Genomic DNA, 13,949 nt, shown 5'->3' on the forward strand with positions numbered 1-13,949 from the left:
ATTCTTTCAGGCTCTGTGTATCAGCTTTCAGTGTCTGACCAACTTGTGACCATAGAACTGCTAAAGAATCCTTTAGACTATCTTGTGAATTTTCAGCTGGGACAAACAGTTTTTCTGGCAGTACTTAACAATCCCCACTTGGTGTAAGAGGGGCCCCAAGGAGGATGTAAAGGATATTACCTTCCGAAGATCCAGAGTCACTCCTAAAGATAGCCCTAGGAAGGAATCAACCACCTGCATGTCCCAGGCAGCAGGAATCCAAGCCTGATTTGTAGGACACACAAACGAGACAAGCAAGAAGGCATATAGCTAGCTATCTCTGGGAGAGACAGGATCAATAACCAGTGGGTCTGGATTTGAAAAGGAAGGGACAATATTAAATTTTAGTTTCTTCTCTTGAGCATTATGCAGAGATTTGTGAGAGCTGACTCTGATAAGAATTCTCACCCTTTGCTGGCTTCTACCAGTTTTCCCAAGATGCCCTTTGTATACTCCAGAATTTGGCAAAGTTTTTAATTAATTTTAGTGTTAGCTTCCCTTGGCTGTTTAAGGGAATAACATAGCAGTTTACGAGAAAATCCCCCAGGGTCTCATCAACTCTGGGAGGGGCCCATACGGGAACCTTCCTTCAGGGAAGGATAAATCTGAGGACATTTGAGTTGATGTTGAAGAATTTGCATAGGGCCTTTGTAAAGTCTGTATAAAACTTCTAAGCAAAACTTTTAAGCAAACCTTTTAAGCAAAGGCCTTCTTTCTGAGTGTACAATTTAAACTTGGACCAATTCACCCTTGTTCCAGAGTTGGAGGGAAGCATCTCCTGTTGCTTCTATCTGCCCCTGAACATTGGCTGTCAGCTGATCACTTGTAGGAGGGCCTAAGAGCATTTCTGGTCATATTTTGGGGGGGGAGGGTGGCGGAGGAAAGTTTTCTCAGGGAGCCATATGATTTGTCTCTTAACTGCAATATACCGGTAGGAAGAACACCCGTTAGCATCTAATAAGGTCCTTGTGAGTAGGGGTGTTGAATGGCCACTAATCTTTCCAACTCCTCTCTAAATTTGTATGATCTGAAAGCGAAAGTAAAGGGGCTTTATAATTTAAAAGAATAGCTGCTGTCCCTGGGACATGAATTCTTCACAGTGGGGGCCCAAGATATACCTGAAAAGGACTTCATATGGGAAGACCTGAAGCTGGTAGAGCCTGATTAAAGAGCCCTGGAAAGTAGGAATTATAAAGGATAGCAAAATGAGTTCCACCACCCTTATTGGGTGCTTCTGCTAAAATCACTTCCTAGCTTTCAGTATTTACACAAGTAACCCATATACCCTGGACCTGGAGATCAGGCAAGAGTATTCTCTGTAAATGTTAGAGGAAAGGGGAAGCTGAACTAGGCAGATGGAGCCAGATTTTGAAAAGGAGAATTTACATTGGATGTAGACTTTAATTTTTTTCTAATTTTTGTTCTTCCATTTTGTTAAGGGAGCCCCTAAGGCTTGCCATATTATATTCCTTTGTGTTCCATTTTTATTTTTAAAAGATTTTATTTATTTATTTGACAGAGAGAATGGGAGAGAACACAAGCAGGGGGAGAGGGAGAAGCAAGCAAGGCGCCCGATGCAGGGCTTGATCCCAGGACTCTGGGACCACAACCCGAAGCGAAGGCAGATACTCAACAACTGAGCCACCCAGGCGCCTGTGGAAAAAAATGTAGTTTTTCCACAGCTGTCAATAGGATGAGTGCTCCCTAAAAGCTTCAATCTAGAAATCTAATTCAAAAGATCCATTTTCTGGCCATTGATAAGTAAGATCTATTAATCTCAATAGTGACTCAAATCAATAAGCCTCTCTATGGACACAAAGGGTATCGCAAAGGAGAGTACACCAGATACAGCCCTCACAGGATTCAGTCTAAGAGAACAAAGACCTTTATTATCACAACGAGACAACAAAAATTGAGATGACAAAGGCCCCTTATGAACTGAGGCCCCTTAAGACAAAATTCCCCTGACAGCTGGCGTAGTCAGACCAAGAAACCTAGGTCTAGACTAGTTTAGCCCAAGTTCTGTTTTTACATTGGACCCAGGCCTAACTCCGTCCGCTCAGATCCACAGCCTGTTCAGCTCTCTGCCAAATGCACACTGGTACATGTACCCTTTGGTTGGCAGAATATTCTCACTGGTCATAAAGCCAAGCTCTCAAGTTGTAGAAAGTGACAAAAAGAAACCGAGGCAAAGGATTAATAGAAAACAAAAGTACTCATACCAAATCTTTACCAGATGTACTGCACCCAAGGAACTTGTTCCATAAATATTTTCTCCTGTTAACCTACATTTAGAAAAGAAAAGGACTCTCACCACTCTTGCTTTCATGAGACTCTGTAGGCAGAGATCTAGGAGACTCACATAGTAAGAATTCTTGCCAGCCAGTTAAAATTTATCCTGCCGAATACACTAACTGTTGTGGAGGAAAAATGTTCCTTCTAGTCTTCTAGATTCTTTGGCTTCTCTAATAATTAAACTGATATTAGATTAACAATAAAAAAAGTTAATTTCATAAGTACAGGGGCCCCATGGAAATGTGAGACCCAAGGACAATTAGGGCAGTTGAGGCTTATATGCCATCATGAGCTAAGGAATGGGACTGGGACCTGGCTTTTCAAAGTAGGAGAAGGGTAATTCACAGGACAATAGGAAGAGGGGGATATCCCCACAGGGGATATGTTCCAAGACCCCTAATGGATGCCTAACACCATGGAGAGTACTGAACCCTCTATAAACTGTTTTTTCCTATATAATCTATGGTAAAGTTTAATTTAGGAGTAGGCACAGAAAGAGATTTAACAGCAATAGCTAATAAAATAGAACAGTTATAACAATATAGTGTGATAAAAGCTATGTGAATGTGGTCTTTTTTTTTTTTTAAGATTTTATTTATTTATTTGACAGAGATCACAAGTAGGCAGAGAGGCAGGCAGAGGGGGTTGGGGGGAAGCAGGCTCCCTGCTGAGCAGAGAGCCCGATTTTAGGCTGGATCCCAGGACCCTGGGACCATGACCTGAGCCGAAGGCAGAGGCTTTAACCCACTGAGACACCCAGGCGCCCCTGAATGTGGTCTTTAAAAATACCTTATACTCAATCTTCCCTTCTTGTGATGATGTGAGATGATAAAACGTCTAAGTGATGAGATGAAGTGAGGCAATACTACTGTAGGCATTATGACATAGCATTAGGCTACTGTTGATCTGATTATACATCAGAAGGAGGATCATCTGCTTCTGGACTGCAGTTGACCACTTGTAACTGAAACCATAGAAAGCAAAACCATGGAAAAAGATGGGGTTTTTTGTTTTGTTTGTTTATTTATTTATTTATTAGAAGAATTTATTTATTTGACAGAGAGAAATCACAAGTAGGCAGAGAGGCAGGCAGAGAGAGGAGGCAAGCAGGCTCCCCACTGAGCAGAGACCCTGATGTGGGGCTCGATCCCAGGACCTTGAGATTGTGACCTGAGCCGAAGGCAGAGGCTTTAACCCATTTAGCCACCCAGGCGCCCCCATGGATAAGGATGTTGATGGTGGTGGGATGCTACTGTAATTACATGATTCCCCTGCCATACAGATAGGTAATTCAAATGAAAGTTGTTTCTGGTAATAGCTTGCTCTCAGACCAGGCTGAGAATAAATAAAATCATTAAATAAATAAAAGAATAAATAAATAAAAGAATAAAAATTCTTTTATGTGGTTAAGGGAGAGGTAAACATTTTTCTTGAGTCTGCTGAGTCTTTTTTTTTTTTTTTTTTTAAAGATTTTATTTATGTATATAGAGAGAGAGGGAACACAAGCAGGGGGAGGGAGTGAGACTGGGAGAAGCAGGCTTCCCTCTGAGCAGGGAGCCTGATTCAGGGCTCAGTCCTAGGATGTTGGGATCACGACCTGAGCCAAAGGCAGAAGCTTACGAATTGAGCCATCCAGGCACCCTGCGTCTGCTGAGTCTTGATTGCCTTCAGCTCAAAATAATCCCCTTGCCAAGGTGGTGTATTTTCTGGTTATGTATTCTGCTCCCTGTTACCAGATTTTGCTCACTATAGCATTAGGTGATATAAAACTTTGACTTAGTAAGAGTTAAGAGATACACAAGATCTCTTTTTCTAATCACTTAGCTAATATTTCATCATTTTGGTATGAAATTTCACAAGGTAAAATTTTAAATGAAATCATATCGGAAAACAAGAATTGAGCTTTAGGGAGTTGTTTTTCCAAGTGCAATGAAGAGATGGGACGTTTAGTCAAGTAATTGTTCTATATACAAATTGCACAAATGGAAGGTATGCTATACTCAAACAAAACTGTGGTACCTATGCACTAGCAAATATGGCAGAGGCTTCCAAGTTTAACTCAGTTCTTCACCAGTTACTGGCTTACTTACAAACTAATTTAGCTTCAAAAATAATTGTAGGGTGCCTGGATGGCTCAGTGGGTTAAAGCCTCTGCCTTCGGCTCAGGTCATGATCCCAGGGTCCTGGGATCGAGCCCCGCATCGGGCTCTCTGCTCAGCGGGGAGCCTGCTTCCTCCTCTGTCTCTCTGCCTGCCTCTCTGCCTACTTGTGATCTCTGTCTGTCAAATAATTAAATAAAATCTTCAAAAAAAAAAAAAAGATGAAAGTTATAAAAAAATTGTAAACATCTAACCTTTCCTTTTTTTTTTTTAACTGTTTAATCCTAGGTGACAAATGGAAGGAAACCGTAGTATTTTTCTTGATACCATTTGCTTTTATCTCACTGTTCATTTTGGTAATAACTTGTCTGCTTTTGTATAATCAAAGGGCTTTACTGAAAACGGTAAGTTGTATAACATAATGTTTAGTCTGAGATAGTAGCTAACAAATAAATGTTCTGTGTTTAGAATTGATAGACCTATGTTTTTATAATTTTTCCTATAAACTGTGGATATACAACTGATGTTGTATGGATTATGATGATGTCTTCAGAAAATACAATAATTTAAAAAATTAATCCTATAAAGCTAAATTTGGAGGTGGATTTACTTTTGTTGAAATATAGGAATAATGTTTTGGAATATGAAACACTATTCACCTCTAGTTTAGGGAACAATATAAGGAAAGAGTTACAGGAGAAAAGCAGGATTGGGAGGAAGGAAAGAGTGACTTAAACTGAATATATATATATTAGTAATATAACTTACTAATTATACTAATTATACTAGTAATTACTAATTATATTAGAAATATATTACTAGTATGTCACAGGCAAATATCCCCCAAATTGAAAAAGATAGTGTCTGCCCTCCAAGAGTTTATATACTCTAGTTGGGGAGATAGAATCCATAAAAAGTAATAATCTGTACTGTGAGCTGTTTTTAGATAGTTCCTATTTAAGCTGTACAAATGTTACACAATTTCAGAAAATGAAGGTCAATAAAGATTGGTGGGCTTTAAGGAGAAACTGTGATTTGTAGAAAAATATCTTAATGCCAAGTCTTTTAAAGATAAAGGGAAATTTGAATGTGCATGAAATGTTTCACTGTATTTCTCTGCTGAACGCTTTTTTAAAATCTATTTCTCTGAGTTACTAATCTGAGTTGAAATAGTTTGTGTTATTACTGATTATTTGTTAATAATGGAGCTCTTTTTTTAATTTCAGATCTTTCAGGCAAAAAAAGAAGTCTTTTCTCATCAGGAGACATTTTTTTGACTCATTAACTTTCAGTCTTATGACCAAATGTTAAATATGAGTCTTATTAAACTGAAGCTTTTCACCAAATATTGAATAAATCTTGTTTTAAAAGCATTGTTGTATTTAAGTAGACTTTAGAATACTCAAACCTTCGACTAGTAGTACATTTTCTGGATTCTATTAAGTTTTCTCCTCATTAATGCATAGTCAGAGTACTACACATAGAGAAGTCAAGGGTTGGGTCAGATTCTAATCACTGATGTGTTAATAAAACAGTGTGATTTTATAATTTGCACTAAGCCAGAAATATTGTTGAATTCTGGAAAATGAGATTCTCATTAAAAAAAAAATAATACTTGGGATGAATGTAGTCACCATAAGTAAAGTCGTTTGGCTTTAAAATTAACCTGTGGAGAGGATTAATAAGAAATAAGAAGTTTTCAGTACATTGATAGTCTAAATATGTGCTTTATATTTTGTGGAAAAAGGTGGAAGAAATGAATGCATAGGAAGGCTGAAAATAATGAAATGAGTAGAGAGATCATATTTGAAAAATCCAGATGTCACAGCTTGGGAGTTTCCTGTACTAGTTGGCAGGCCGCATCTCCTACTTTCTGATGGTGTGATTATTTATTTATTTATTTATTTTTAAGTTCAGGAACCAAAAGGCAGAAGCCTTGAAATTACTAAGAAGCCTTTTAAAAGTAAATATAACTTTCAGACTAATTGACAATTAACTTCTGGGAGAGAACATGGCAACCTAAGTGTAGAGAGTTGCTTTAAAACTTAGGGAATAATGACCTATAGATTACAGTCAAGAGCCAAGTTTTAGTTTGTACAAATTTCTTTTAATATAATTCAAAGTGTTTTTTCCTTGTGGTCCACAGACCAATAGAGTAGGGATTTCTTGGGAGCCTATTAGAAATGCAGAATCTCAGACCTTAACCCAAACCTTCTTAATTAGCAATCTGTATTTTAAGAACATCCCCAGGTGATTCATTTGCACATTCAATTTGAAAAGCACTGATATATAGGAGCATTTTAGAATGAAATTGATTAAAACAGTATAATGGAGAGATAAACCCATCAGCAGGATAACCACAGCTTTGACTATTATTGGTAGTGACCATTTATCTCTGAAAGGGGAAGAAGAGGTAAACCGAGGTGTAAACCAGAATACCACTCTCTACTGTCACTTGTAATCAATGACAGATGCACTACCACCTTCCTAAGGCCTATCCTTGTTAAACATTAAAAGTCCTATAGCAATATATATGATTAGCAAATTACTCTCAAACCAGGTCTTGCTAAAGATGTTTTGAAGAGTTGAGAGGTGTTGGCGAAGAAAGAGGAATGTGGAGGGGAAAATGTCAAGCCTAGACAGAAATAGAAGTCAGCCACATGAGTGGGTCTCGGGGAACAAGTATTTCAATTCCTCTCTTGAGAGCTGCATAACTAGTTCTACTAATCAAAAGATTGCTGGCATTCCTGCCATAAACCTACAAGTTCCTACCAAAATTGCCCTAATAAACTGGATATGACAACAAAATGACAACAAATCTGGACAAAAAGACAAAAGGTCTTTGCAGAAGGATCCCTGGAACTCCTGGCCTACTAACTCTATAGGTTTACTAACCTTTCAATAATGTGACTCCAAATTTTCTGAAATTGAATTTTTTCAAGTCCTTTTTTTTTGGTTTTTTTTTTTTTTTTTTGCATTATGATAGAGTTTTAAGATACCAAAAATTTCCCAAATGTTTGATATATAGATAGGCCCCTAAGTCATATCGCCCCTCTCTCCCATCTGACTTCTGTCACCTAGGGCTGTCCTATGCCCTCACTTAGAAGCCTCTCCCCTAGGACCTCCCAGAAACACCTTTTTCTTTTTTAAAAAAAGATTTTATTTACTTATTTGACAGAGAGAGATCACAAGTAGGCAGAGAGGCAGGCAGAGAGAGAGAGTGGGGGAAGCAGGCTCCCCGCTGAGCAAAGAGCCCGTTGCAGGGCTCAATCCCAGGACCCTGAGCCGAAGGCAGAGGCTTAACCCACTGAACCACCCAGGTGCCCCAAGAAACACCTTTAATAAACTTTAAATAGCAGGAGTTCTCCAGGATCCTACTCTAGGGCAAAAAGGAGTGAGGATGACTTCATGACTATATGTCCTATGTAATTACACAGGTACCTATGCTTGGGGCCTTGGAAGAGCTTCAGACATGATTTAATCTGCTGTCACTGTCTTGAAATTCCTAATGAGTTTTGAAGAAGGAACCCCATATTTTATTCTTCACTGTGCCCTCTTAATTATATAATCCATCAGTTCTGATTAGACTGCTCAAGCTATACCATAAAAACATCCATATCCGTTTATGACTATGATTTCTCCCCAGATGGTGTTGGTCACCAGCATTACTTGTCCTTCCCAGTTCTGTGTTGCAGAAGCTCTGTTCTTGGCAAAGGACTTTTGAGGCTCCCTCCCTTCACCTACCTCCCATTCACAGGCGCAGCAAGCCAAGAATACTGGGTTCCAGTAATCTTCACCCCAGCTTCCATGTAGGACTAAGGTTCTATGCTGGAAGGGACAAACCAAGAAGATCAGAGATGTCTGTTCCCCTCCTGCCCCCCAGCCCAGAGTCTTGCTTCTCATGGGTGATACTGTAAGGGTAAATATTCCTGCCCCATCTCTGGAGCAGTAGCAAAGAGTTTCACATATGGCGAGAGTCAAGCGATAAGAACAGAGCTTGGTAGCTCTCTCTTAAAGGGGTTGACTTTGTTTGAAAGAGACTAGAAAAGTTTGCTTATGGATGCTGTCAAAAAATACAGATCTGTGGCACCTGGATGGCTGAGTCTATTAAGCATCTACCTTCAGCTCAGATCATGATCCTAGGGTTCTGGGATTGAGCCCTGCATGGGAAAATCCCTGCTCAGCAGAGAGTCTACTCCCCTCCCCATGTGTGTATACTCTCTCTCTAACAAAAATCAATATCTTTAAAAAATGCAGATTTTGCTGATAAGCAAACATCATACAAAAAGGCAGAGGAGGCTAGAGCTACATAGAAGTAACATTTCCCTATCTCACTGTCCTTAAGTTGGTATAAATTTGAAATAGATCTGAGAATTAAGATGTATACTGAAAGCCCTAGGGTAACCAAGAAAATAAATTTTAAAAATAATAAACAATTATTAAAATAGCTGAAATACTACATTAAAAATAATCACTTCAAATGAAGATAATACAGAAAGAATGAGAAAATAACATGAATCACAGGAAAAACATAAAGTAAAATGATGGTTGTAAAACCAGTCATATTAATAACAATAAAACTGAGTTAATCTGTACAAAAAGCAGACATTTTGATACTGGAATGAATGAATGAATGAATGAATTTATTTCAAAGATTTTATTTATTTATTTGACTGAGAGACAGCGAGAGAGGGAACACAAGCAGGGAGAGTGGCAGAGGGAGAAGCAAGCTCCCCACTGAGAAGGGAGCCCAAACTCAGTAATAATAGCTCTACTTCAATGACTCACTTTATTTTTTTAAAAAGATTTTATTTATTTGAGAGAGAAAGCACAAGCAGGGGGAGAGAAAGAAGCAGACTCCCTGCTGAGCACAGAGCCCAATGTGGGGCTCGATTCCAGGACCCTGATATCATGACCTTAGCCAAAGGCAGACACTTAACAGACTGAGCCACTAAGGTGCCCCAACAACTCACTTCCAATGATGGAACAAGTAGGCAGATGATCAACTAGGAAACAGAGAACTTGAACATAATATAAACCTGCTAGGTCTAACACATCTATAGAACAATTTATCCAACGGCATCAACATACACATTCTTCTTAAGAGTATATGGAACGTTATCCAAGATAAACCATATGCTAGGACATAAAACAAAACTAAACAAATTTTAAAGGCTCTAAATCATTTGAAGTATGTTCTTTGACTACAATGTAATGGAATTAGAGAATAATAAAAATAAATATTTAGAAATAGACAAATATGTGGACATTAAATAACACACTCCTAAAAAAGCAGTGGGTCAAGGAAAAATCACAAGGGAATATAGAAAATACATTGATAGGACTGAAAAAAAAAAGAAAAAAAAAAAAGAACACAACACACCTAACTTACGGGATCTAGCCAAAACAGTGTTTAGCAGGAAAGTTATAGCTACAAATTCATATATTAAAAAGGAAGAAAAAAATCAATAATGTAACCTTTCACTGAAGAGATTGGAAAAGAAGAGCAAACTCAACCCAAAGTAAGCCGAAGATAGTATGTAATAAAAATTAGAGCAAAATAAATGAAATAGAGAATAGAAAAACAGAGATAATCAAGAAACCAAAACACGGTTATTTGAAAAAAAAAAATCAATAAGTTGACAAACCTTTAGCTATATTGATAAAAGGGAGAGCGAAGATTCATATTATTAAAATTAGAAATGAAAAATTACTACCATCCTTAGAGAAATAAAAATGTGTATAAGGGAGTATCATGCCACGAAGTAAAAAACTTAGATGAAATGGACAATTTCCTAGAAAGACACAAATGACTGAAATTGACTCAAGAGGAAATAAAAGACCTAAGAGATAGAATTAGTGACTTTTAAACTCCCCATACAACAGCCTAGGCCCAGATGGCCTCACCGGTGAATTCTACCAAATATTTAAACAAGAATTCATGTCCATTCTCCCCAAACTCATTCTAACTGTAGATGGGGAAGAAACATTGCCCAACTCATTCTCTGAGCCCAGTATTACCTGGATGCCAAAACCAGAAGGCAGTTATTTTGTAGGAATCTCTTCAATTTTGGTTCACTGAATGTTTCCTCATAATTAGATTCATGTCACACATCTTCGACAGAAACATCACAGAAGCAATGTTGTGTTCATCTCATTGCATGTTATCAGGTAGTGCATGATTTCAATGTGTATCATTATTAATGATATTCACTTCGTTAACTTCATTAAAGTGGTTGCTATCAAGTTTTACCCTGTAAAGTTACTCTTTCTCCACCTTGTAATTATTAAGTATTTTTTTTTTATATTTTTAAAAAATTTATTTATTTGACAGACAGAGATCACCAGTAGGCAGAGAGCAGGCAGAGAGTGAGGAGGAAGCAGGCTCCCTGCCGAACAGAGAGCCCGATGCAGGGCTTGATCCCAGGACCCTGAGATCATGACCTGAGCTGAAGGCAGAGGCTTTAACTCATTGAGCCACCCAGGCGCCCCGATTAAGTATTTTGTATTTTAAAGAATGTAAATATTCTATTCCTCATTAAACTTTAGACTTGTTAACTAATCTGTATCTGTTAAATTAATGATTTCTTCTTTTATTCACTGAATTATAATCCATCACTATTATTTATTTTTGTGTTAACATTGTTCCAGATGTCTTGGGCAATGGGAACTTTTTAAGCTGGCTTCTCTGTCCTTTTGACACATCCCCATCATTCTTTGAGCAATTTCATGCTTTTGGTACAAATATTCTGGGCCCATCTTGTACTATTCCTGCCCTAGCCATGAAATTAACTGTGTCTCCAAGAAGTCCCAGTTCCAGTCAGTGGAAAATGGAATATAGAACCCAATATATAAGAGATATATGTACTTATTATTATCCACCTCTTCTCATTGGACTCTGCCATGTGCAGATACCTTCCTTACTCCAATCAATCTCTGACTGCCCACATAGGGTAGCCCCACCCCATGCATGCATGTGCTCCTTGTCTTGCTTGACTTCTGACTTTCCATGCCAACCTGCCACATTGTGAATTTCTTCCTCTACTCAGACTATGATTCTATACACCAGGCCTGCCTCCTGTTTGGATACTGAGCTGCTTCCCTGTACGAAGCCTTTTATTTTTTTATTTTATTTTTAAAAAATATTTTATTTATTTGACAGACAAAGAGATCACAAGTAGGCAGAGAGGCAGGCAGAGAGAGAGGAAGGGAAGTAGGCTCCCTGCTGAGCAGAGAGCCCGATGTGGGGCTCGGTCCCAGGACCATGGGATCATGACCCGAGCTGAAGGCAGAGGCTTTAACCCACTGAGCCACCCAGGCACCCCTACAGATGCCTTTTAATACCACTTAGGCACTGACTGCCAATGTCAGGACAGGTCCTAGCATGGACATGCTATTTATACTTATCAGACTCTGACATCTCATACTACACTGCCCTCCACATTTGTGATCCCATCTTCTCTCTCTGAGTTTTGACACCCGATACTAGGTTAATCTGACTGCATGGATATCCTCTTCACCCCCCTTCACCTCAGACATCTCAGCTCTGGAACACCACGGTTCCACTCCTCTACATCATGGAAGCCTACCTAGATCTATCCCAGCTGCTCAGCAAGAGGAAGAGGGGAAAGGGGAAGGGGGTGCTTGACTTGAATTTTGTAGCGAAAGTGGACATTGACAATCAAAGATAAAAGAAATTTCAGTATGGAACTTATATGTGAATTATGGGGTATAGAAAAATAATTTTTTAAGTTTGAAAGTTGAAAAATTTTTCAACTTTTCCCAGAAAGTTACCCAATAATTGCATCACAATTTGGTGAACAATTTATTTCCTCCCAATGTAAAATGACATTTTCCACATTTACCGTATATTTAACATACAATGCTATATTAATTTCAGGTGTACAATATAGTGTTCTGACAATTCCGTGCATCACTCTATGCTCATCATGACAAGTGCACTCCTTAATCTCCATCATCAATTTAATCCATCTCCTCCCCCACAACCCTCCCTCTGGTAACCATCAGTTTGTTCTATAGAGTTAAGAGTGTGTTTCTTGATTTATCTCTCTCTCTCTCTTCTTTCTCTTTCTCACTACAGGTTTGTGATATAACTTGAAGACCAGAATTGTGATGCCTCCGGCTTTGGTTTTCTTTTTCAACAATCCTCTGGCTATTCAGGGAATTTTGTGGTTCCATACAAATTTTAAGATGGTTCTCCTTCTGTGTAAAATGCTGATGGTAACTTCATAGGGATTGCATTATTGCTTTGGGTAGTATAGACAATATAGTAGAACAATATTTGTTCTCCCAATCCATGAGCATAGAATGTCTTTCCATTTCTTTGTGTCATCTGCAATTTCTTTCATCAGTATTTTATAGTTTTCAGAGCACAGATCTTTTACCTCTTTGGTTAGACTTATTCCTAGATATCTTATTGCTTTGGTGCAGTTGTAAATGGGATTGGTTCCATCCTCTCTCCTTCTGCTGCCTCATTATTGCTGTATAGAAATGCAACAGATTTCTGTATGTTGATCTTTTATCCTGCAAATTTACTGAATTTGTGTATCAGTTGTAGCAATTTTTTTGTGGAGTCCTTTGGGTTTTTTATATATAGTATCATGTTGTCTGCAAATAGTGAAGTTTTGACTTCTTCCCTGCTGATTTGGATGCCTTTTTTCTCTTTTTGTTGTCTGACTGCTAAGGCTAGGACCATCAGTACTATGCCGAATAAAAGTGGGGAGAGTAAATATCCTTGTCTTGTCCCTGACCTTATGGAGGTCTTTTCCCCATTAAGGATGATGTTAGCTGTAGGTTTTTCATCTATGGCCTTTATTATGTTGAGGTATGTTCCCTATCAACCTACTTATTTGAGGATTTTTTATCATGAACGGATGTTGTACTTTGTTAAGTGCTTTTTGTGCATCTACTGAAATGATCATATGGCTTCTCTTACTGATATGATGTGTCTCATTGACTGATTTGTGAATATTGAATCACCCTGGCAACCCAAGAATAAACCCCACTTCATTGTGGTGAATGATTTTTTTAATGGACTTTTGGATTCGGTTTGCTAGTATTTTGTTGAGGATGTTTGCATCTATGTTTATCAGGGATATTGGTCTATAGTTCTCTTTTCCAGTGGAGTCTTTATCTAGTTTTGGTATCAGTGTCATGCTGGCCTCATAGAATGAATTTGGGTTTTCCTTCCTCTTCTATTTTTGGTAATAGTTTGAGAAGAATAGATATTAAATCTTTAAATGTTGGTAGAATTCATCTGTGAAGCCATCTGGCCCTGGGCTTTTGTTTGTTGGGAGTTTTTTTTTTTTTTTTTTTTTTTTGTTTTGTTTTTTTTTTTTTTTTTGTTTTGTTTTGTTTTGTTTTGTTTTTAAGATTTTATTTATTTATTTGACAGAGATCCCAAGTAGGCAGAGAGGCAGGCAGAAAGAGAGGGGGCAGGCAGGCTCCCTGCTGAGCGGAGAGCCTGATGCGGGGCTCGATCCCAGGACCCTGGGA

General features: G+C 38.3%; 1 protein-coding gene across 6 annotated transcripts in view; it reads left to right on the forward strand.

The window, feature by feature from the left end:
* Positions 1 to 5,806, forward strand: part of IL13RA2 (interleukin 13 receptor subunit alpha 2) — a 46,717-nt gene extending 40,911 nt beyond the window's left edge. For all 6 annotated transcript variants that reach the window (XM_059384633.1, XM_059384636.1, XM_059384632.1 and 3 more), the window contains exons 10-11: positions 4,722 to 4,837; positions 5,660 to 5,806. In XM_059384633.1, the coding sequence (XP_059240616.1) occupies positions 4,722 to 4,837; positions 5,660 to 5,710 (167 nt within the window). In that variant the 3' untranslated portion in view covers positions 5,711 to 5,806. The remainder of the gene's footprint in view (positions 1 to 4,721; positions 4,838 to 5,659) is intronic.
* Positions 5,807 to 13,949: the final 8,143 nt, after the last annotated feature.

This window comes from Mustela nigripes, chromosome X (assembly GCF_022355385.1).
Source record: "Mustela nigripes isolate SB6536 chromosome X, MUSNIG.SB6536, whole genome shotgun sequence".
Lineage (NCBI taxonomy): Eukaryota > Metazoa > Chordata > Mammalia > Carnivora > Mustelidae > Mustela > Mustela nigripes.